The sequence below is a fragment of the Bos javanicus genome, chromosome 11, assembly GCF_032452875.1.
Source record: "Bos javanicus breed banteng chromosome 11, ARS-OSU_banteng_1.0, whole genome shotgun sequence".
Classification (NCBI taxonomy): domain Eukaryota; kingdom Metazoa; phylum Chordata; class Mammalia; order Artiodactyla; family Bovidae; genus Bos; species Bos javanicus.
In genome coordinates, this window is record NC_083878.1 from 104,666,246 (window position 1) to 104,689,500 (window position 23,255).

General features: G+C 60.6%; 2 protein-coding genes across 4 annotated transcripts in view; one reads left to right on the forward strand and one right to left on the reverse strand.

Moving 5' to 3' along the window:
- The first annotated feature begins 2,020 nt into the window (after positions 1-2,020).
- On the forward strand, positions 2,021-3,145 carry BRD3OS (BRD3 opposite strand). Its single transcript, XM_061434151.1, has one exon. The coding sequence runs from the start codon at positions 2,021-2,023 to the stop codon at positions 2,273-2,275; it is 255 nt and encodes an 84-aa protein (XP_061290135.1). The 3' UTR covers positions 2,276-3,145.
- Positions 2,618-23,255, reverse strand: part of BRD3 (bromodomain containing 3) — a 38,595-nt gene continuing 17,957 nt past the window's right edge. For 2 of the 3 annotated variants that reach the window (XM_061434143.1, XM_061434144.1), the window contains exons 6-12: positions 21,669-22,040; positions 19,361-19,489; positions 16,349-16,540; positions 15,292-15,509; positions 10,704-10,996; positions 9,510-9,638; positions 6,207-7,752 (exon numbers count right to left, since the gene is read on the reverse strand). In XM_061434143.1, coding sequence (XP_061290127.1) covers positions 7,637-7,752; positions 9,510-9,638; positions 10,704-10,996; positions 15,292-15,509; positions 16,349-16,540; positions 19,361-19,489; positions 21,669-22,040 — 1,449 coding nt within the window. In that variant the 3' untranslated portion in view covers positions 6,207-7,636. Of the gene's footprint in view, positions 3,477-6,206; positions 7,753-9,509; positions 9,639-10,703; positions 10,997-15,291; positions 15,510-16,348; positions 16,541-19,360; positions 19,490-21,668; positions 22,041-23,255 lie in introns of those variants that run through there. The other variant, XM_061434145.1, reaches the window with a different exon arrangement.

Below are 23,255 nucleotides of genomic sequence, written 5' to 3' on the forward strand. Positions count from 1 at the left end.
CCGTCCATGGGATTTTCCAGGCAAGAGTACTGGAGTGGCCAGAAACCATAAAACTCAGTAAGGAAAGTTCAGTAAGGAAAGGGGAAGATACGAAAGGAGCGTGTTACTGGAATACGATTTGGAGGCCGGATGCGGAAGAATGGGGACCTGGCCCGGCTGGTTGACAGGGGTGAGTGGGAGCCCAGACTGAGAACAACATGTAATTATTACAAAATAACGGTATCGCTCACTAGGAGCAAGAATGCTAGGAGCGACAGCAACAGCAGTGGCAGAAGGACGCGAGTAAGTGTTCATCGCCCAGCCGTGCCCGACCCCATGGACTGCAGCCCACCAGGCTCTTCTGTCTATGAGATCTCCCAGGCAAGAATACGGGAGTGAGTTGCCATTTCCTTCTCCAGAGGATCTTCCCGACCCAGGGATTGAACCCAGGATTCCTGCACTGCAGGCATATTCTTTACCGACTGAGCTACAAGGGAAGCCCCAGAAGTACGCAAGCAGCCACACAAAGAGACAAGCAATATGGTGCAAAGACCAGCAGGAACCGTGGGAGGTCAGGCTCCCGCTGCAGCCTCTGCTCGAGCAGGAAGCCCCGCCCCCGGCCCCGCCCCGCGGAGCCATCGATGGCTCCGGCTCGGCGCGCCGCCTGCCTGGCCTCAGGGCTCGGCTCGGCATGCCTGCGGCGCTGCCATGGAGACGCGGCCCCGCCGCCCGCTGGCACCGCCCTGCGCGTCCCCGAGGCCCCGCCGCGCGGGTGGCCGGGGCAGGACGATCCAGGGCGCGGGCCAGGTGACCGGGCGGGCCGCGGGCCGGGTTACAGGGGGCTGCGGGGCGCCTCCGGGCGAGTGGGCGCCCGGGACGCTGGGGAGGCGGTGGGGACGCGCCGTGGGCGGGGCCGCGGGGGCTCAGCGGGTCGCGAGGACGCGGCTGGGCGACGGGGGCGCGGGCCGCACGGAAGGGAGAACTGCGCGGCTGGGAGAGCCGGGCTGGGGCTACTGAGGATGCGCCCTGTTCGGGTTTCCCCTGACGTCATTTTTCCTTCGGGTTCAGGGCCCTCCCGGCTGCTCGGAGGAGAAAGGGGGCGCTGGGTGGGTACCAACGTGGGCAGGTTCCTTCTGCGCCCCGTCAGATTCTTAGAACTTATCTCTCAGCTCTCCCTGGACGTTAGCTCTCCAGCAAGGGGTTTCCCCAGCACCACCCCCGTAGTTCACAGAAGAACTAGGATGAGGCATCCTTCTGCCTCTTAAACCCAAGCTCACTGCGTCACCGGGGAGCAACCGAAATAGTGGGAGCATGGGGCTGGGTGGCTTGGCTTAAGGGCTCTGATCCCAAGAGTTAAGAAGGATCCCGTGCCATAAGCCCTGCCAGGACCGCCGGCGTCCTTTCCTCTCCGTACACCTGACGGCAGGTTGGTTTCTTTGTAGCTTCACCTTGCGGAGGAGCTGAAGGCTAGCCAGAAGGAAGCCCTGCACAAAAAGCTGGTTCCACACCCCTGGCAGGGACCGCACCGCCTCTGTGCTGCTGAAAGCTGACCCAGGCACAGATCAGGAGGGCAGTTCTCAGGGCAGCTGCTGTCAGTTTCGGCCTAGTGCACAATGCCTTCTCATGCAGGACAGCGGACGTGTGCCTTCAGAGGCAGTGGTCTGAGGCACGGCGTCAGACTCGCAGTGGGCACCTGACAAGTCCTGCCTGCGGTGAGAGCCTCGTCCCTGTCATCGGCACAGCTGACACAGAGCACACCGCCGTCACGGGGACACGCTGCGGCCGGGGCCCCGCCGACCTGCCTGCCGACTCACGCGTGGCTCTTGGCTGTCTTCAGAATGCTTGGAGACGCCTCTCCAGTTTCCTCGCCAAGAGCCCTCATAAAGGGTGTTGCCTGCAAATGGCCTGAGTTCCTCGTTACCATTAAGTTAAAGAAGGAATCCTCACGCCCAGCTGCTGCAAAGCTCATTCATTAGTGCATTTAGTGCAGAGCAGGTGGCTGCTGTGCAGGAGCCCAGGAGCAGGGAGGTTCTGGCCAGTGATGAGTGGCCACGTCCCGCTGGCAGAGAAAGCTCTGTCTGAAAGCTACGCCCGGCTCCGGTACCGGGACACCTCCCTGCTCATCTGGCAACAGCAGCAGCAGAAGCTGGCATCCGCGCTGCCCGGGACGTACCTAAGCAGGAGCCGAAGCATGTGGTACTCACAGTACGGGAACGAGGCCATCCTCGTCCGGGACAGAAACAAGCTGGACGTCTCGCGGGACACGGGGCAGTCCAAGTTTTGTTCTATAATGTAATTCTGGGGTGAAAATCTGAGCCCAGGCACCAGGCCGCCTTGCTGATCCCTAGCCCTCACTGGGAGATTCTGACAGGGAATGTGAAGGCTGAGCTGTGATAGAAGAGCCCCCAAACCCCAGAGGTGGCACCCCGCCCACTCACAGTCGGGGTGATGGGTGGACTTCTGGACCCCGTCCTGACCCTGCAGGCGCTGCAAGCACAGCCTAGGCCCAGCTATGCTGTCCTGGTCACGCTCCCAAGTAAGTCACGCGAGAGAGATACCCCAGGTACACACAACCTTTTCACATTCTTACAGGTTCTCTCTAGTAGTCCCTCCTGCCTGGTGAAGAATGGGTCAAATCTTAAAAAAAAAAGAAAAAGTGAATTGGCGTCATGTAGGATCGGAAATCCATCGGCGGGACCACAGTGGTTTTACCCTGAACAGGTCGTTGGCAGCAGCATTTCAGCAGGAACTCTGGCACTTGAGTTTGAGTCGTTACCAAAGCGATCGTCGCCCGCGATGCACTGTGACGGCGTCTGCACTAGCTCCCTGATGCTGGGGGCTGTGGGCAAGGCATCCTTTTACTTAGGGAGGGGAAGCCCCCAATTATGAAGTTACACGTCAGCTGCTAAGTGACCTCAGGTTTAATCACAGAGCTGAAACAGGCAGGCTCTCAGCCGACAGCAGCTCGGCCTCTGCTCCGGGCTGCAGCCCCCGGCCACCTGCAGTGTTTGATGTGTGTTGGCCCCCCGTGTGGGCAGGTTTATGAGTCAGTTTAAGGGATTTGCTGTAATTAAAGTCTGTGTAGCAAGGTGAATGCAGAGGTGTCTTGCCGAAGCTGAATTTTCTTTTTAAATAAATCTCCTTCAGGAGGCTCCTTCCTTCCTCACTCCAAATTTCGATCTGTTTGTTCATAATATCCTGCCTTGGCTTCCAGGGTTTTTGTTAAAACACTAACACCGAACAACTGCTAAGAACCGCAGGGCAGGCAGCGCTCTGCGGAGCCCGTGGGCGGGCAGAGACCGTCCTGCCGGCATGCACACAGTGCACCCAGGGCTTCCGTGTGCGCGGCTCCTCGTGCAGGCGTGCAAGCTCGTCAGCAGACAGCATCCAGACGGGAAGGCCGGGTCAGACTGCATTCCCCGACGGTCACACGTCCAGCCAGAGGCCTGGTTCTCGCTGATAGAGCCTCGGCTTTCTTGCCGCCTCTGGCCGGGAGCCTGGAAGACAGAGTTCCTTTAAGTGGCTCCCGGAGATGAAGAGGAAGCCCGTCTCCTGTAGAGTCGGGCCTGAGCAGTAAAGGCTCGCCCATCCAGGCGCCGGGACACTGGAATCGCCCAGGAGAGAGGCCTCTCTGTAGTCCTCCGACTTAAGTCCAGCTCAGGAAGGAAGCAAAGTTCTGACTTAGCTGGAATGCCTGTGCCTCTCCCTAGACTGACCGAGGAATGGGCCATGGCTGGTCAGCTGCAGTCACAGAGGTGGTGGCAAGGACAGGAGAGCAGGCACTGAGCTGCTTGGTGAGCAGCTGGCCTGCGCACCTGGCCTTCCCCGCTGGGGCTGGGACACTGAGGTAGATGTGCTCAGTCCCTGACCTTGGGGAACTCAGGCTGGGTGACATGTGCCAAGGGAACACGGGAGGGTGGCCTTGGGCCTGGACAGCACCCCACTGCAAGGCCTGGCTCCAACAGTCACGATTTGAAAACAGTGTCAGAACCCGCACTTGTCTCGACACCTCCTTGATCTGTTGCTGCCGGGTTCCAGGCCACCTGGAAGAAACCTCAGCGTGTACACTGCCCGATGCAGTTTCTCGGAAACATTCTCGGGCCAGCGGACGAGCACTGGACGCCTGTGGTCTCAGGAAGCACCTTAGTGTAGACGGAGGGCCCAGTGGGAGCGCCAGATAACCAGGCCGGGGGGTGGGGTGGGGTGCCTGCAGGTCAGCCACGGGAGCAGCCGCTGTGCAGCCACTGGCCTGAAAAGGCATCACACAGGGCTCCCGAGGTCCTGGGGCGTCCCCAACCCGGGCTGAGGACCACAGCCACTGGGCCGGCTGAGACCCCTTTGGGACGCTCCGGGCATTCCCACCAGGAACTACATGATGTTAAAACGAGGGCCCCCTCCCCCATCACACGCCAGCCAGGGGAGCGCTGGGAGCCCAGAAAGCAGAGACGGTGCCTCTTTTTTTTTTCTCCTTTTATTATGAAAACAAAACAAATGCCCCAGGAGAAGGGTCCATGATCACCAGAAACAGTACTTTCTACCACTTCTATTCTGTCGTGATGAGGCCAGCACTGCAGTAGACAAGCTAAAACTACTTACATCGGACTCATTTTCAGTAACTGACATTTACAGGAATATACTAGAAACGGCACTAAAAAGTTTAAGAAAAGTTACGGTAAACTTGCATGCACATCATACAGAAAAGTAACATTTTAAATATAAAAAAAGGAAAACTTCCTGGAAGTGTTATGCCAGTATCAGGCAACAGCGCTACGCTGGATGTAACGAAGCCTTTATTGTGGGCGGTGTTCCCCCCCACCCCCCACCAAAACTGTAGAAGATGTGAATGTTGCAAAAGAACAAAAAGCAAACAAAAAAGAAAACGCATCTTAACAGTCTGTAAGCAAGAGAGTGAGCAAGGGTTTCTGGAATTCAGTTCACGGCCAAAGCCACCCCCTCGGCCCCCAGGGGTCGGGGAGACTGTTTGAAAGCCACAATTTCGAGTCCTGCATGGGTGCGACCCACTGAACACGGTTCCTAACCCTCTACGGGCTGCCCTCTAGTTCTAGGAAAACTAGAACAATTTCACTTGCCCAACACAAGAGAAATGAAAACAGCAAACACCCATAGGCTGACGTCAGGGGGTGGAGGGAGTCCCCCCAAAACTCTGAAATCAGTTTTGAGTCTGGACAGAAAGCCTAAGAAAAAAAAAAAACCATTGACCTACATGGCTCAGCTCTCCGGCAGCATCAGAGCCAGCAGATCTTTCAGAGGAAAGGAGGGGAGGCGGCTGAGAACCCCTCTCACACCTGGAAACCAGCAGACAGGAACCGCTCCCACTGCGCCCAGCACTGGGGCCCCCTGTCCCCTGCTGAGCGGCTGGCAAGGGCGACCCTCCCCACTGGCAGCTGGAGGGCACCCCCGGCAGCTCCCAGCACCTCCAGCCCCCTGGCTCGGGTCTGTCTGTCACCCAGACCTGTGCCTCTTGCCTGTCGCCCATGAGATCCTGCTTCAAGACCTTCCAGCGTGCACTAAGTCCTTAAAGTCAGTTTTTACTCCATTAAAGATCTGTTTAGAAAACACCTTTGAAAAACAGGGCAGCTTTAAAAAAAATGGCAAGTTTAAAATCCATTTATATTTTTATTACAATGGAAAGTTGAATGAACTGGCTCAACACTCACCAAAGGTCAGAATCAGCGGCGGTCAGAAAAATGGCAACCCCCCAAGCACGTTTCATCAGAGTTCTACCCCATCAGAGGGCTCGTCAGCCATCAAGGTTGGTGGCATCCAAGTGGATGTTAGGGATTTTTAGAACCACCACCTGTTAGGACGCCAGCAGCTGGTGCCCTGATCTGTCCAGAAGGGCTGTCGGGAAGAACGCGACCTCAGACAAGCGGCTGGGCCGCCCCCAGCCCCACCCCCAGCCCCTGCCTCGGTGAGGTCCCGTCATTTCTGTGCTAACTGAGAAGCCCCCATGCAGTCTTGAGGGAGGGAGCCCTCCTGGGGCCAGAGGCTCCTCCAGCCCGGGCCATGCCGTTGCCGGCTGGCAGCCGGGAGACGCGGTGGGGCAGCAGGGGCCACCCCCTCCCTGGAGGTGGGGGTGAGGGATGCCCCACTGGGGGCCATGAACCCCTGGCCAGAGCCACGCGGCTCAGAGCTAGGCAGGCGGTGTGGTGGGTACCCCGCGCTCAGGGGGCAGCCTCTGGAGAAAACAAAACCGAAACATAACCTTCTGTTAAACTCTGTATATTATTATTACTTTTTTTTTTACAATAGAAAGGTAAAAATCAAGACTTAGATTTACTATACATTTCTTTTTCTCGCAGATTACAAAGTTTATATTATATAACTGGGGTTCCCTAAATCGAAGTCCTTTTTAAAACAGTCCTAAGAGAGATTGGAAGTGAATATAAAAGAGCTAAACAAAATTAAAAAAAAAAAAAATGAGAATGTGCTGCAGCCGGAAGTTGCCTATTACCTGTGAGTCTCCAGATTTCACACACACACACACGCACACGCACGCACACACACGAGAAAGAACGAGAACAGAAACCCCGCAGCCCCGAGACGAGCACGCAGACGAGGTTCAGCACCGCGCGGGGCAGGAGGCGGTAGCACCTGGGCGAGCGGCCCGCGCCCCGCGGGGTCTGGGCTCCCCTCACACCACGGAAAAGGCCTGCATCTCTGCTCCTCTCTTTCTTATTTTTTTTAAATGCATTTCTTTTGCGGTTTTGTTTTTCTTTTTTTTTTTAAAAAAAAAAGACCAATGATGTTAATAAATAAAATATTCATATATACACGAGACTGGGGCGACGGTTCCGGAGTGCGTGGCAGCGGCTGGGCTGGGGACACGCGTGGGGCTGGCCTTTCGTAGAAAATTGCTGAACCTTACAAAAAGAGTCTCCTTTTTTTTTTTTTTAAATCTTTTCTCTGTTTTTTTTTCAAAGTTGAGGTAAAAGTTTCAGTGTTTGGGAACCCTCGCGCTGCCCACGCAGCCACCGTGTTCCTCCCGGGAGATCAGAAAGACGGCTCCTCTGCACGCCCCCTCGCCGGCTCCCCACCAGCAGAAGCTCCGGCTGGGGACCGCAGGGACCCCTCCCGGCGGGAGCCCAGCCCTGGCCCTTACTCACGGCAGGGGTGGGCTTGGCTGTCCGCAGCCCCTGCAGAAAGAGCTGCCCTCGACGTAAGGGTCAGGGCCCAGGGCCCCCGGAGACGGAGACAAACCCCTGTCGGCAAAGCCAACAGCCTTCGCGTGCGGCACCACGTCCAAGACACTTCCTCGGGAGACGTTCTCGCTGGGGCTACAGACCAGGTCGGGCGTAAGGAAAGGGGCTCTGCAAGCACCTTCAGACCACACCTCACACGTTTCCTACGGTTACCAGGTTAGCGTCTGAAGCCGGCATCTCCAAGGGGCTTGAGTTCAGTTACAGAGGAAAGACCTTATGCCGATTCACAGCTTCTCAAAGTCTAATGGACACACACAGAAAGATCCTGGTTGACCTATTAAAGCCAGAACTGGAAGATACCATAACACTGAAGTGAAAGGAGAGCCTGCACGCCATGGAACGAAAGGAGTATATTAACCGCCGGGGGGAAGGCCGCGGCGTCCCCGCGGCGGCGGCGGCCACCGGCTGCGTCCCAAGCCGCGCGCGTCCAGGGCTCACTCGGAGTCGCTGCTGTCGGAGCTGGATCCGCTCGTGCTGCTGCTGCCGGACTCGGAGGAGCTGCTGCTGCTGAGCCGCGAGGGCCCCCCGGACGCGGTGGAGCCCGACTTCTCTGGGGGAGACGCACAGGTGAGCGGCGCGCACCCCCACACCGGCCCACCGCCCCACCGTCCCCGCGGCCTTTCCTGCAGCCCCTGTGCTGGCTCCACATCCCCCCCAACCCAGATCCTGACCTGGTCGCTTGAAAAATGTTAACAGATCTACTGATGCGAGTCAACGCACTGGTGAGGCTGCGAGGAGTCTGTCTGGTGCCCGTACATGTCCCTGGCACAGGGCTCCCAGGTCCCCCAAGACCTCCTGAGTGGGGCCCTTTAGATCACACCTGAGTTTATGCTAACGAGTGACTGGGGTGGGACCCCCTGAGAGCCTCGGCCCTGGCTGGTCACCAGGAAGACCACGTGACTGGAGGGCGGGAACTCTTCAGCTCGCCCCGCTGCCCCACCCTGCCAGCCCCCCAGCTGGCCACCACCTCTGAGGGGAGGGAACTGCCATTCACTTCTTCCCAGGCCAAGTGCATTCGGCTTTGCTGGTCTCTGAGCTGGTTCTGCTCTCGCTTCTGACACCAGCTGTGTGAGTTCCTTTCACACCAGTTCTCCAGGCTCCAACACGAGCTGGGCGTCTGTTCCCTCCAAGGGGAGAGAGCTGGAGGAGACTGAGCTCCAGAGAAACCCCCTACGCAGAGGGCTTCCAGGTGCTGGGAGGGGCGCCCGGCCCCTGACCTGAGCCCCAGCCCTGTGCCTCCCGCCCACCTGGCTGTCCCCAAGCCGCAGCCTTTATGACAAACCACCGTGTGATTCAGACTCAGGACTCCCGAGTTCTGTGAGCCACTCCAGCGAGTGTGCACACCTGAGCAGAGGGTCGTGGGGGTTCCCGATTCACAGCCCGGCAGTCAGAGGCACGGGAGAGGCAGGGGACTTGCACCTGGCGTCTGAGCCCTCACCCTGCAGGCTCTGCACCATCCCCGAGGAGACAGTGCACTGACTGAACGGCTGGATGCCCAGCTCGTGTTGGAGCCTGGAGAACTGGTGTGAGAGGAACTCACACAGCTGGTGTCAGAAGTAAGCACAGAACCAGCTCGGAGGCCAGCAAAGCCAAAACCACTTGGGCCTGGGAAGAAGTGAGCGCCGCCAACCGAGAGGCACTGACGGGCTGTGGGGGCGGGCTGTCCCCGGGCAGGCGGCTCTGAGCCGTAACCGCGTGCCCACCTGCCCTGCCCTCTCCGGGGCTGATCCAAGGGAACTCAGCCATCGGTGGCAGGGGGAGGGCCCCAAGGCCCACCCTGGCACCGGGAAAGCAGGTCCAGGCAAGGCTGTGGCAGCCGGCTGCTACATGGCCAAGACTGAGCCTAGAATCTGACCACCACCTGGGTAGGAAAAAAGGCACGTGCCCTTTCTTACAGGCTCCAGAGAAAGGAGGCAAGGAGTCGAAGCACCTGCTCACCGAAACTGAGACCCCAAAGTCCACAGAGCATGCGGTCGGGGCTGGCAGTCAGCCCCTCTCCCCACCTGTGGTGCTGGCTAACTTGCTGGGCACTAGTGTCCTTCTCCCGGGGCGACCAGGAAGCTCACTGCTGGGGCCAGAACCCTCTGAAGCTGCAGGGTGGGCCCCAGTCCCTCCCATGTCACGGAGTCCGGCCCCCCACGGACCACGGCTGGGCCAAAACGCCACTCCCAGGAGCTCTGCAGAGTGGCGCCTTCCCACGTGCCTGCTGCCTGCTCAGCCTCGGAGCCCCAGCCGCAGGTAAGGAGACCAGGGTTCCGGGGGCCGCAGCCCTCTCCCCCGCCCCGAGCAGCACGGGGGCGGCCCTACCTCTCTTGGCTGGCTTCTTGCTGTTGCTCAGCTGCCCGCTGACATCCTGCAGCCGCCTCTCCAGCTCCTTCTTCTTCTCCTGAGCCAGCTCCTCCTTCGACTTGGCTGCCTGCTTCTTCCCGCTCGTGGCTGTGGGAGAGCAGGGTGCTGTGGCTGCGGGCAGGGCAGGCGGATGCCCAGCCCCCCAAGGCGGTACCCCTGCCCACCCGGATGGAGCCCCTGCCACGGGCAAAGCCCCGGAACTATCACAGAACTCCTGAGGTGGGACTGACCACCACTTGCTGCAGGTGGGGGTGACTTGAAGCCCGGACCCTCCTCCAACTCCTGGTTTTCCTTCACTGTGGCCGAGGCTCTCCCAAGGCTCCACGCGGGAGCCCTGCCCACCGCCTGGCACACCTGCGCCAGCACCACTGAGTCCACAGGCCACTGACCGAGGGCCAAATGTGCCAGGGCCACAGAGGGCAACAAGATGCTCCATCCAGAAGGCTGCCCCCCACAGAGCAAGTGAGGGGCCAGCGGCCCGAGGGGGCTACACACAGGAACAGTGCACCCTGAGTGTCCTCAGGGCTGCCAAGGGGCTGCCTGGGGCTTGCCCTTCCTCTCACTGACCCAGGCAGCGGCTCATTCCAATCCAGTGAATCCTGAGCCAGTGCAGTTGTCTACCCTGGGAGTCCTCTGGACCCTCAACCCCAGGCAAAGGGAACCGGTCTGCTCAGGCAGGGAACCATTGACAGGTGACCTGCAGTCAGGCCCTAAATGGAGGGCCTTAGCCAGCATCTGCGTGAACGTGGCTGGAGCCAACCCCTGGGGCCCTGCCTGCACCGGTGAAGGCCAGGGCATATAAGCGCCGCCCAGCTGCCCAGGGGCTGGAGGCTAATTCGGGGGTCTCGCCTGCTTTAGTGAAGGCCGGGGCATACAAGAGCCGCCCAGCTGCCCAGGAACAGGGGGAAGAAGGGCTCTGGCTGGGGAGTGGCTGGCAGCCCGTCTCAGCTAAGCCCCCCATCCCGAGGTGAGCAGACAGACGCTGTACCCTTGCATCCTGGGGGTGTGAGACGGAAGACAGGGGAGGAATCTGGAGCCCGCGACCCACTGCCTGCCCCCCCACCACTCTTGGGGCTGCCTGGCTTTCTGCTCCGGGGAGCGGCAGACAGACGGGAGCGGGCGGCAGAAACACTCTCTGCCCCGGCAACTTACAGAACGGCTTCCTTTGCTTTTTCTGTAAACAAGACTTGACGTATCTCTCCAGCTCCCGCAGCGTGGTGGGCTTCAGGGTCTCGAAGTCGATCTCGATCTCGTCGGGGTTGGAGTCCCGCAGCGAGGGCTCCCGCGACTGGATGATGTGCACCACGCGGCCCAGCTTCTCCCCAGGGAGCCGGTTGATGTCCAGGCTCAGCTGCCGCTTCTCATCATAGCTCATGGGCAGCCCCTCCTCCTCCTCCTCCGAGTCGTAGGAGGCCGATGCCTGCTTGCCACCCTTCTTCGGCTGTCTGAGGCAGAAGGCAAGGGGCGTCACGGCGCAGCGTCCCAGCCCCCACACTCCACCGAGCTCCACCCCCGAGACCCTGACCCTCATCCACTGGCCCTTGTCCTCTTCAGGACCAGGCTGTCTTTCCAAGCAGCAGCCCCAGTGGCACCCAGGCACAGGAGCCGGGCCACTGCCCAGGACGCACCTGCATCTCCAGGGACATGGAGACCCTGCTTCAGAGCTCAGAGGCCCCACCAGCTCAGGGAGGCCTTGGCCAGGATACAGCCACAGCAGGCAGCCCGCCTCGACACCCCACAGGCATCTCAAGCGCAACAGGTCAAACTCCGTATTCAAATACCCCAAGAAGGCAGGGATGGAACAGAGAGGTAAACAGAAGGGACTCACAGAAAACAACGTGACGGTGAGCAGAAGCCCTGGACGGCCAATTAGGCAGAGATGTCACTATGCCGACAAAGGCCCGGCTAGTCAAAGCTATGGTTTTTCCAGTAGTCGTGTATGGATGTGAGAGTTGGACCATAAAGAAAGCTGAGTGCCAAAGAATTGATGATTTCAAGCCGTGGTGCTGGAAGAGACTCTTGAGAGTCCCCTGGACTCCAAGGAGATCAAACCAGTCAGTCATAAAGGAAATCAACCCTGAATATTCACTGGAGGGACTGATGCTGAAGCTGCAATACTTTGGCCACCTGATGCGAAGAGCTGACTTATGAGAAAAGACCCTGATGCTGGGAAAGATTGAGGGCAGGAGGAGAAGGGGACAACAGAGGATGAGATGGTTGGATGGCATCATTGATTCAATGGACATGAATTTGAGTAAGCTCCGGGAGTTGGTGATGGACAGGGAGGGCTGGCATGCTGCAGTCCATGGGGTCGCAAAGAGTCGGACACAACTGAGCAAGGGAACAACAGATGGAAATCCAATTATATCAACAATTACATTAAATACAAATGATCTAAACACACCAATTAAAAGGAAGAGATGGTCAGACTGGGTAAGAACCAAGACCCAACTTTTAGGCTGTCTACACAAATCCTTCTTTAAAATAAAAGAGGTAGGTTAAAAGTAAAAAGATAGGGGGGAAGTATCCCATGTATATACTATCAATCAAAAGAAAACTCCAGTAGCTATAACAACTTCAGACAAAGTACACTTCGGAAAAGGAATACTATTGGGAAAAAGATACTGCGTAACGATAAAATGTCAGCTGGCCAAGACGGCAGCACAGTTCAACATGCCTGTTCATCTGAAACCAAGCTTCAAAATATATAAACAAAAGCTGACAGAAATAAAGGGAGATAGGAAAATACGCAATTCTACTTAGAGAATTCAATGATCTTCTCTCGGTAAGCAACAGAACCAATCAGCAAGAATACAGACGATCCCAACACCACTGTCAACTAACTTAACTTAAATTTTTTTTTACATATACACGTATCTATACTCTTCACATTCTGTTCCTGTTTACGTCATTATAGAATACTGAGCAGAGTTTCCTGTGTTACACTGTAACACAGTCAGTCAGTCCGTTAGCTGCTCACTTTCTCCCCAGTTTGCTCTGCCTCACTCATCTTTCTGGGCACGCTGGGCCTCTGCTGCTGCGTGTGGCTGGGTGGGCTTCTGTGATGGCTCCTCTTGTTGCGGAGCTTGGGCTGGAGGGTGTGTGGGCTTCGTAGTCACGGCACAGGGGCTTAGCTGCGCCACGGCACATGGGGGGTTCCCGGATCAGGGGCTGAACCCGTGTCCCCTGCACTGGCAGGCGAGTTCTTTGCCACTGAACCACCGAGGAAGCCCAGTTATCTAAACGGTGTGTGCACGTCAGTCCCAAGCCCCCAGCCTAGCCCTCTCTTCCACCTGTCCCCTCCCCGCCAACCGTAAACTCATTCTCCAAGTCCATGAGTCTGTTCCTGTTTCCTAAGTCAGTCATTTGTGTCCCCCCTTTTTTTTTTTAAGATTTTTAAATCTTCTAACTGACACTCACACAGCACTCCACCCAACAGAGGAGAGCACACATTCTTTTCAAGTGTACACGGAACGCTGACCGAGACAGACCACATTCTGGGCCATAAAATAGATCTTAACAAAAGTTTCAAAATGCTGAAAGCATGCAAAGCATGTTCTCTGACCCTGGAAACCAGTAACTGAAAAATATCTTGAAAAGTCTCCAGATATCTGTAGGTCAAACATACTTTTAAATACCCATGGTCAAAAAGGGAACCTGGAGAGAATTAAAAAATGTTTTGAACTTGAATGAAATCACAACACATCACGTCTGTGGGGAACATACGGCCAAAGCAGTGAGTTCAGACACAAACTCAAAGCATGAGATGCTTATACTGGAGGAGAAGGCCTGAAGCTTCAGCGGTTGAGACTGTGCTTCCACTGCGGGGGGTGCATGGTGGAGCTCTGGTCAGGGAATTAAGATCCCGCGTGGCTCAGGGCCAAAAAACAGAACAAAGAAAAAGAAGGAAAAAAATCATTCATCTAAGCTTCTGTTTTCAAGCTAGAAAAAGAAAAGCAAATTAAGTCCATACCAAGCAAAGGGAAATGATAAAAGTAAGACCAAGATGAAAGAAAAAGAAAACAGAAAAGTCAACGAAGTCAGACACTGGTTCTTTGAACAACCAACAAAACTGATCAAATTCTCCAGATTCACCAAGAAACAGACACGAATTACCAATACAAGGAATGAAAAAACAAAGAACACATTGCTACAAACCCTACAGACTTTAAAGGTAAGGCGACGTCTCAAACAAACCTACCGTGATGAAAAAACACAGACTCAAACCAATAACCTGACTTCCTGAATCTATCAAAAGGACTGAATTCACCCTTAAAAACCTTCCCACAGTGAAACTCCAGGTCTAGATGGATTCATGGTGAACTGTATCACACACTTAAGAATCCCAATTCTGGGGGCTTCCCGCGTGGCTCTGTGGTAAAGAATCCACGTGCCCATGCAGGAGACACGGATTCGATCCCTGGTCGGGGAAGACCCCACGGGCCACGGAGCAACTAAGTCCACAGGCCACAAGTACTGGGCCCGTGCTCCGGAGCCCGGGAGACCAGCACTGCAGCTGCGCACCGCAGAGCCTGTGCTCTGCAACGGGAGCAGCCGCTGCAGTCAGAAGCCCACCCCCTGCAACTTAAGAGCAGGCCCCCTCCAGCAACGAGGACCCAGCACAGCCAAAAACAAACTAAAAAACGAGGAGGATACCAGTTCTGTAAGCCTGCCCCAGGAGACAGAGGAAAGCACTGCCCAGATCATCTCTGAGGCCGGCAGCACACTGATGCCAGAACCAGAGACAGGACAGGGCGCGGAGGCCTGCCTCCCTGAAAAAGGGAGGCACAGACAAGCCCTGACCGCGCTCACTGCCCGGCCGCTGCTGGAGCCCACGCCCTGCGCTCCACCGGCCCCTCCTCCGTCCAGGGACCAAAGCCTGTCGCCTCTGCCGCACCACAGCTCTCGAAGCCACACGCCTCCACCCCAACCCACGGGCATGCTGGCCCCTCCTGACCGGAGGGCCGCGTCAGCCCCCAAGTGTGTCCTTCCGCCCATTCTGCCCCCTGCGCCTCCCTCCTCCGCTCCAGCTTCATCTGCTCAGAGCATAAACCGTGAGCCCCTATACGAAGCCCGTCAGCCTCCGAGGCCGCAACCCTCCCCTCCTCCCAGCACCGTCTCCGCTCCTGGGCGGCACCCCGCTTGTCCCAGTCCCTACGAGGAACACGGCCTCTCCCCGCCACAGCTCTGTGCCCGCTGCCCCTTCCGGCTCCTGGATCTCCATCCTGCGTGCCCGTGCAGCTGGATGGAGGAGGCCTGGGGAGGTCTCCTCACCTGGGGGGCTCTTCGCCCCCACACACCTCCCCGTGCTGTCCCTGCCTGTCCGTGGCCAGCGATCCTCGGGGCGGCGCCGGGCCTCGGCGGGAACCAAGGAAAAGCCGTGGGGCCCACGGAGCTGTGTGCCAAGGGGCACTGCCCCGTCCCGACCCTGCACATACCGGGCGACCTGGGAACGGGGGTGCCCAGAGCCCGACACACCCCCAAAGAAAAGCCCTGCCAGATCAGGAAAGCGTCCCCACAACCGCGACTCTGGAGGTCTCCACGCCTGTCTTGAGGCCAGCCCCCGGGAGGTTGAGCTCTGCCCTCCGGAGCCCATACCCTTCCTGGAGGAGACCTCGCCGGGTCCCCACATCTCCCCACGATGGGGGCAAGACAAGGCCCACCAGTGCCCCCCCACCCCGCCCTCTCTCCTGACAGCCCCGTGCCCCCGCCAGCTGCTGCCAGCCCGCCTGGCACCCACCTGCCGGCCGCGCTGGTGCTGTTGGCCTTCTTGGCGGGCGCCTTCTTCGGCGGGGCCTGCTTGGCGGGCGTGGCGGCCTTGGCCCGCCTCTCGTCCTCGGCCTTGGCCTTGTGCCGCTCCTTGTCCTTCTTCTTCTTCTCCTTCTTCTCCTTCTTCCTCTTTGGCTTGTTCACCGGCGCCTGAGACAGAGCCGCCAGCTGCTCGTGCACGGCCTTCAGCTGGAAGACACGGCCGCCGGGTGAGGACTCCGGGCTGGGCGGAGGGAGACGCTCCGGGAAGGCGCTTAAACCGCCCACCCCGGAGAGAACATCCGCAGCCGAGCTCGTGGGCAAGCTGCTGGGGCACCACACGGCAGGACTGCGGGGAAAATACGGCGCAGGGCCAGCAGCCAACACCGAACGAGGCCTGCAGCGGCGGGCAGCGTGTACGCACTCCACGCGCCCCTCACCCCATCAGCCCCCCAAGGGGCCCAGGGGCTCCGGGAGCCACGCTCCACAGGCGAGGAAACGGTGACCCCAGCCTTTAGTAGGTGGACGGGCTAGGATGGGGATGCTGCGCACGCCGACCACGTCCCACGGCACGGGAGGGACCCCAGCCTGTGAGCCCCCATGGGGCTCAGCTACTCGCTGTCTCCTCCTTGCCAGAGGGCCCCCCGGGAATCTAGCACCTCGTGCTCCCATCTTGCACAGAAGGAGCGTGAAGCGGGGTGGGAACAAGCCTCAGGGGTCAGAGGCGGAGGCAGGAAAGTCCTGTTCGCCCCCGCCCCGAGAGGCAGGCTCTAGGGGCCGCAGGGCTGCAGCCCCTGCAGACCTTTCTGCAGAGCAGGAAGAGGCTCTAGGGACATTCCAACACAGGCGGGCTCACAGGGCCCCAGGCCTGCAGGCACTGGTGAGGGGGCCCTGAAACTGACACCTTTCCCAGGTTCCCTCCCAGCAACACCGCAGCGAGGATGGCTGTGGCTGGGGAGGGGGCGGCGGCTGGGGCAGACCTTGGGTCAGGGGCCGGCGGGGACGGACTGTGGTCCTGCCCAAGCCCCTTGGCCCGCACGGCCGCTCACCTGCTCCTGCAGCTCCGCCAGCCGCGTGGCACGCTCCTCCTCCGAGTCCGAGCTGCCTGAGTCCGACGAGCTCTCGTCGCTGCTGCGGCTGCTCTCCACGCCCTTGCTGACCACGGGGGCTGCAGGCGCGGGCAGGGCGGGCGCCTCTGCCGGCTCGTCTGGCATCTTGGCGAAACGCATCTCAAACACGTCCTGCGGGAGAGCAGGGGCAGCCTGGGTCCCAGCGTCTGTGGGCACCCCCCGGGGAATGGGGAGACGGCTCCGCCTGCCCAGGGCGCCTACTCCCTGCCTCCCTCCCTCTGTCCCTCCCTCCCAAGCAGTGAGCACAGCCCCCGACTAGGGGCACAGGGCCAGCAGCTAAGGACGCAGCCCTGCAGGAGCGGGCACTTGGGTGCCCGCCTCCTGTAGAAGACAGGCAAGTCCTTTCTGCTCTGGCTCCAAGGCCGCCAACCACTGCCAGGGAGAGCCCTGCCCGGGAGCTTGGGACCCTCCTGGGCCCCCGAAACCCGGTCTGGGAGCCACTCACACTCTCCCATCCCTCTGCCCAGTGACATCACTGGAGCATCACACCTTGTTCTTGGGGTGGGGGGGGGGGCAGGTGGTCCAAGAGCTGGCTCAAAGGATCCGGTTCAGTCAGAACGGCCAGCTCCTGCACAGCCCTGGGAGCACACTCAGCGAAGGTCCCTCCTCCCTGGAGGGAGCACGCTCAGCAAAGGCCCCCTCTCTGGTGGGAGCACGCTCAGCATAGGCGCCCCCTCCCTGGTGGGAGCACGCTCAGTGAAGGCCCCCTCCCTGGCAGGAGCACGCTCAGTGAAGGTCCCGTCTCTGGTGGGAGCATGCTCAGTGAAGGCCCCCTCCCTGGTGGGAGCACGCTCAGTGAAGGTCCCATCTCTGGTGGGAGCATGCTCAGTGAGGGCCCCCTCCCTGGCGGGAGCACGCTCAGTAAAGGTCCCGTCTCTGGTGGGAGCACGCTCAGCGAAGGTCCCCTCTCCGGTGGGAGCACGCTCACTGAAGGTCTCCCCTGTCTGGTGGGAGCATGCTCAGTGAAGGCCCCCTCCCTGGTAGGAGCACACTCAGCATAGGCGCCCCCTCCCTGGTGAGAGCACGCTCAGCAAAGGCCCCCTCTCTGGTGGGAGCATGCTCAGCATAGGCGCCCCCTCCCTGGCGGGAGCACGCTCAGTGAAGGTCCCGTCTCTGGTGGGAGCATGCTCAGTGAAGGCCCCCTCCCTGGTGGGAGCACGCTCAGCATAGGCGCCCCCTCCCTGGTGGGAGCACGCTCACCGAAGGCCCCCCTCTCCCTGGTGGCCCAGGTCCATCTCAGACAGGCTGAGCGGCAGGCGGCGAGCCTTCTCTGCCTGGCTCACGTTCCTGAGGCCACATACACCTGGTTTACACGTGGAGCCACACTGGCAGGTGTCCAGCTCTGGGAGGAGCCTGCTCTGGGTCCTGGTCCCCTAGAATCTCCTGCTGAAGTCAAGGCAGCAACATGCAGGAGGCACGCGGCCACCCTGGTCCGGCCTGCTCTGTCCTGGTTGGGGGCGGGGGTTGGTCGACCTCAGACTGCTGCAGAGTCGGGCTCTAACCCAACAGTGGGGTCATGACAGTCATCAGCAGGTAGGGTCCCACACCGGGGAGACCCCCTTCCATGGGATCAGAATAGTCGTCAGCAGGTAGAGTCCCACACAGGGGAGAACCCCTTCAGTCAGACCAGAACCAGAACCAGCCACTGCCCTTGGCCCGTGGGCCGCCTGGCTTCCTCGTGGGGCAACTTACAAGCTTTAGGGGTGTCACAGAGCAGCAAGAGCACAAGGCTGGGCAGGGCCTTCTGGGGTCTGGGCTGTGGTCTAAAACCGTGGGTCCGGGCAGCTCCCTCTGGGAGCACTGGGACCCCAGGACGGCTCTGCGCCCACCCCAGTGGGAGCCAGCAGAGTGGGCAGCATGCAGCAGCCAGCGCCCCCAGGCAGGAGGAATGGGGGAAACCAGAACCCAGAGGCCCAGGAGGAGGACCCCCGGCACCCCCATCTGGGGCTGGGTGAGCAAGGATGTGCCCGAGTGACCGTACAGGGTTTACAAAAGGTTTAGATCTGAGCAAGAGATGGGGGCTGTCTTAACAGAACAGCGTGCTAGGTCTGTGCAAAGAGAGCTCCTGGAGCAGGACACACACCCACACATCCATATCTCTCTTTCTTCTAAACAGAAAGCCGCGTGATTTTATCCCATGTAAAACATAGGTGGTGTTATTTACAAAGGGATTCCCTGGTTGTTCAGACGGTAAAGAATCTGCCTGCTTTGCGGGAGAGACCTGGGTTTGATTCCTGGGTGGGGAAAAATCCCCTGGAGAATGGCAACCCACTCCAGTGTTCTTGTCTGGAGAATCCCATGGACAGAGGAGACTGGCGGGCTGCAGTCCATGGGGTCGCAAAACAGCCCAGGTGATCAAAAAGAGAACAGACTCTGCGTGCCAGCCAGCAGAGAAACCCGTGTCAGCCTCCAGACTGCCAGATAAGCACGCACACGGGCGCACACACGACACGCACACTCGCGCATGACACACGTACACTCGTGTGTGAGGTCTGTGTGCACACATGTGAGGCCCCGCCACTGGAGGCTTCCCCTTCAGTCTGCGCTTCCCCGCAGGTCCCACACTCCCGCGTCGTCCGCAAAGCCACGAGCCACTGCCTGGCAGGACGCCCACGGGCCCCAGCACGAGCGGCCCGCCTCCCCTCTGCCCTCACCCGGCCAGAACGCCTGCAGGCCCACCTGCACGCTGACGCCCACTGGAGCCTGTGCTCCCCAGAGGCGGGGACTGGCTGGTGGGCCACCTCATCCCTGGGGAGCAGGCCCAGGGCCTGGCTGCCACTCAGCCACCGCTCAAGAGAAACATGTTTGTGGGTGAGGTCCCTGGACACCCCCCAACCCTGCACCTCCCCCGGCCGGATGCTCCCGACACCTGCCCCGAGCGGCTGATCCCGCCTGTGCCCCGGAGGCCCCGCCCCCCAGCGCCTGGCTCACCTGTAGCTTCCTGGCCATGGCTACCACCTCGTGGTCCGGGGGATTGTATTTATAACAGTTGGAGAACATCAACCGGATGTCGGCTGCGAAGCCCTGTGCGTCCGGGTACTCGCGGCTGTCCATCTTCTTCTGTAAGACAGACGCCACGGGCGTGAGGCACTGCCGGGCCTCGGGGCCGCCACAGGTCCAGCACCAGCCTGAGGCCATGTCCGGGAGCCCGGGAGAGAGGGGAAGGGGGGCTTGGAGGGGAGGGTCCGGGAGCCCGGGAGAGCGGGGAAGAGGGGCTTGGAGGGGAGGGCCCGGGAGCCTGGGAGAGAGGCAGATCCCCGGGGAGAAAGAAAAAGGCGCTCACAGGAGTCAGCTCCTGTAGCCACCACCCACCCCATCCTCACCCCAAATCCCAGGTCTACATCCTGAATGATTTTTCACACATCCGCGTCCCCGCTGGCAGGGGCTCTGGTAGGGAACGAGCAACTTCTGGCAGGAAGTCACCCTCCGCTTGTTTAGGGGGTGACTCAGCTCTCGCAATGAGACTTTTAATTTTCTCCCTGGAGAATCCAGGTGCTGTTGGCCAGCCTGCCTCCGGTGGCACCCAACTGTCCCGCCGCCGCTGGGATACGGACGACGGGCACCACGACGGGGGACGGGGTGCGCCCAGACGGGGGCGCCGCACGGAAGCAGCAAGGTCAGGGCACACCGGGCAGTGGCTCTCGAGGCGTGAGCTGCCTGGGCCTGGCTGGGTTCACATGGAGCTCATGTGTCAGGGACCTCGTGTCGGGGGTCTGAGGTGCCCATTTATCCTGGGGGCTGTGCCCTACTGCCGCGGGACACTGGCCCGGAGCCCAGCCACCCACTCCACCTGTGCCCAGAGCAACAAAGTCCTGGCCTTGGAGGAGGAGCAGCTGGTGGTCAGACTCTAGGACCTGCAGCCCCTCCAGCCTAGCACATACCACCCTCCTCTGCCCTCTTGGGAGCTTCCAGCAACACTGGGGCTGCTGGGCTCCAGCCCTCTGCACAACCTCCCCACTCTGGAGCAGCTCAGCAAATGGGCACCCAAGACTCTCTCAACACCTGTGGCAGTCTCGGACTTCGGCCCTAATTTGACTGCTAGCCACTGTCCTGGTGCACCTCAGAGCCTGGGAACCACTGCCCCACTGACAAAACCTTCTGGGAAAGAGCTAGCCTGAGCCAGGAGCTGGTCAGAAAAGATGTAACCGAACCAGCAGCAACAATCACCCCTGGGGAAGGGGGACAGTGGAACCAGAGGCGGGGTTTCCCTCTGCTGCTTGGCTTGCATCCTGACCCTCTGTTCACACCATACAGACGAAACATCGGCCCAGGAAAAGCAGCTGGTGCCGCGGGGCTTCCAAAAGAGGCAGGGCCCCCGGAGCACTGCATGTGTCTAAGGAAGCCGGCGCCTGCCCTTGCAACCAGGGAGAAGGTCAGAGAAGGTGAGGAGGCCGCTCGGTCACCCAGCCCAGCAGGCTCCCCAGGAACCACTCACTGCCCTGCACGGCCGGGCCTGTCCTGCCCCTAGTGGGGAGCAAAACTTCCAGAAGGACAGTCTGTCCCAGGGCAGCATTCGCGGAGTGGGGGCAGAATGACTGAGACCGGCAGCTCAGGGCCCCGACCCCACAGGTGCAAAGAACCCCCTCTCCCCTCTGTGGGGGCAGCTTTGCAGGCCACACACGCCAATGTGCCGGGGACACCCCTCAGACCACGAGAGACTGAAACGGGCTGAGGAAGCAGAGCTGTGTTAGGCCTGAGCCCCCTCATCCACGCGGGGAAGACCCCTCAGGAGCTCACAGCCCCGACCTCCTGCCCTTGGGCTGCCACCAGCCAGGAAGCCCCCTCCATCCCTGCCTGGCCCAAGCCTGCTCTTCTCTGCTTGTCCACACCTGGCCTGACCCACTGCAATGCCCACAAAAACCAAGGGAGAAGCCCCCGGGGCAGGAAGACCCTGGTACAGGGCCTGAGAGAGCGGGGATCCTGGGGCCAGCTCTTCCACGGCCTCCTCCAAGACCCGCGTCTATCCTGGGAGGGGCTGGACTGTGAAGGGCCTCCTCGCCTAGCGTTACAGAGACCCGCAAACGCACCAGGACAGGAAGAAACGGAAGAACCAAAGCGGTTCCACAGAAAGAGGTGACGGGAAGCCACAGGTTCAGAGGGGACAAGGCAGAGCACAGCTTGCTGCCAGTCCCTGCTGCGCCCCGGGCCAGCCCCAAGGCCCTGCTTGCTGCTGCGGGCAGGCGGAGGGAGCCGGGCCACGTCCTGGGCCTGCGGGACGGCCCCTCTGTCCATGCCATACCTTGACGGTGCTCAGGTCCATCGGGTGCTTGATGATGTCGTGGTAGTCGTGCAGCTCCAGGGCCTCGGCGTCCACCGGCTTGTAGAAGGGCCAGGCGTAGGCCGCGTGCTTCTTGGAGAGCATTTCCTTGAGGATGCTGTCGCAGTGGCGCAGGTGCTCGGAGAGCCGGCCCTTCTTGCCCGCGTGCTGCGGCACCTCACCGTCCTCCAGGTCCTTCTTGGGCGGCTTGATGGGGCGGCCCCCGCTCTCCCGCCGCGCCACCACCTTGGCCTGCTTGGGGTCCGAGAGCGGCGGGGGCGACTCGCTGCGGCTGGCCGTGATGGCGGACGTCGTGGGTGTGGTGGTATCTGCTTTCCGCTTCACGCCCTTCTTCTGTGACAGCGGAGACGGCCATGAGCCGGCGCCCACGGTGGGCAGGGGGGACCAGGACCCGCCCAAAGGCGCTCCTGGAGCGCGGACCGCCCGCCAGGCCCCGAGCGAAGCAAGGGCATGCACGGCCACCGCCGCCCTCCCAAGGCCCCCGCGCCACGCAGGACGCCGAGGCTCAGAGGGGCCACGGCGCCTGCCCGAGGTCACACAGCTGGCGGTGGTGAGGTGGACTCTGAGGCTGCCTGGGCCCCAGGCCCCACGGTCACGGGGCGCTCGTCACCCTGAGACGCATCACGCTGCCCACTTGTGCCCACACCTGTGCCCAGACCACGGCTTAGGGGCCTGCAATACCAGGGTCCCTCTGCGACCAACACGGTACCCAGTGGGGCTCAGGGACAGCAGAGATGAGAGACCCCTGCAGGTCAGAGGCTGGAGGGGCGTCCCCGACACGGGCCTCAAAGCGGGTGCTCCGCGGACAGTGGCAGCCGCAGGATGAGGGGCTGGGAGGAGCATGCAGGCGGCGGGGCGGGGCACCGGAGACACCAGGAGGGGTGCAAGGTCTGGGGGCCGGGACCCTGGGGCAGAGTGCTGGGCAGGTCCAGAGCTGACCTTAGAAGCAGCTCCCCGCCCAGGGAGGGAACACTGAGACGATCCGCCCGCCCCTGATGGGCGGGCACCATGGGGAGACAGTGTCGAGCGCCTGGGCAGCCAGGGTGCAGAGCCACCCCAAGACCAGCTCAGGGTCCGCCCCCCGCCACCGCCGTCAGGCAGGCGGGACAGCCCCCGGGAGCCACGAGCACCCGGCCGGCAGCCTCCCCAGGGTCCGCAGCGTGCACGCCACCAAGGCCAGCCACCAAGGGCACTGCCCCAGCCAAGCCCCTGCCCCCAGGCCGGCAGGCACGAGCCAGCCACCCACACACACACGTCAAGGTGCCCACGGCAGGCCAAGCGCGCCGCGGGGCCCCTGGGCTCACGGGCCGCGGCAGACGGGACATGCTCCAAGGCAGCAGGGTGCTGGGCAGGACAGCCTGCCAGCGCCGCCCAAGGGCAGGCAGTGGAGGCCGCCGGGCAGGGCGAGCGGCATTTTACCTTGGGGGAGCCATTTAACCCCTCTGAGCGCCTGCCTCCTCATCTGAAAGATGGGGGAAACACTGCCTGCCCCCGAGGGTTGCTGTGAGGGTCAAACCGGAGAAGACGGTGTGTGTCAGTGGGAGCGGG

Excerpts from the sequence above, each read along its gene's own strand:
- BRD3OS (XM_061434151.1), top strand. The coding sequence starts at position 2,021 with ATGAGTGGCCACGTCCCGCTGGCAGAGAAAGCTCTGTCTGAAAGCTAC.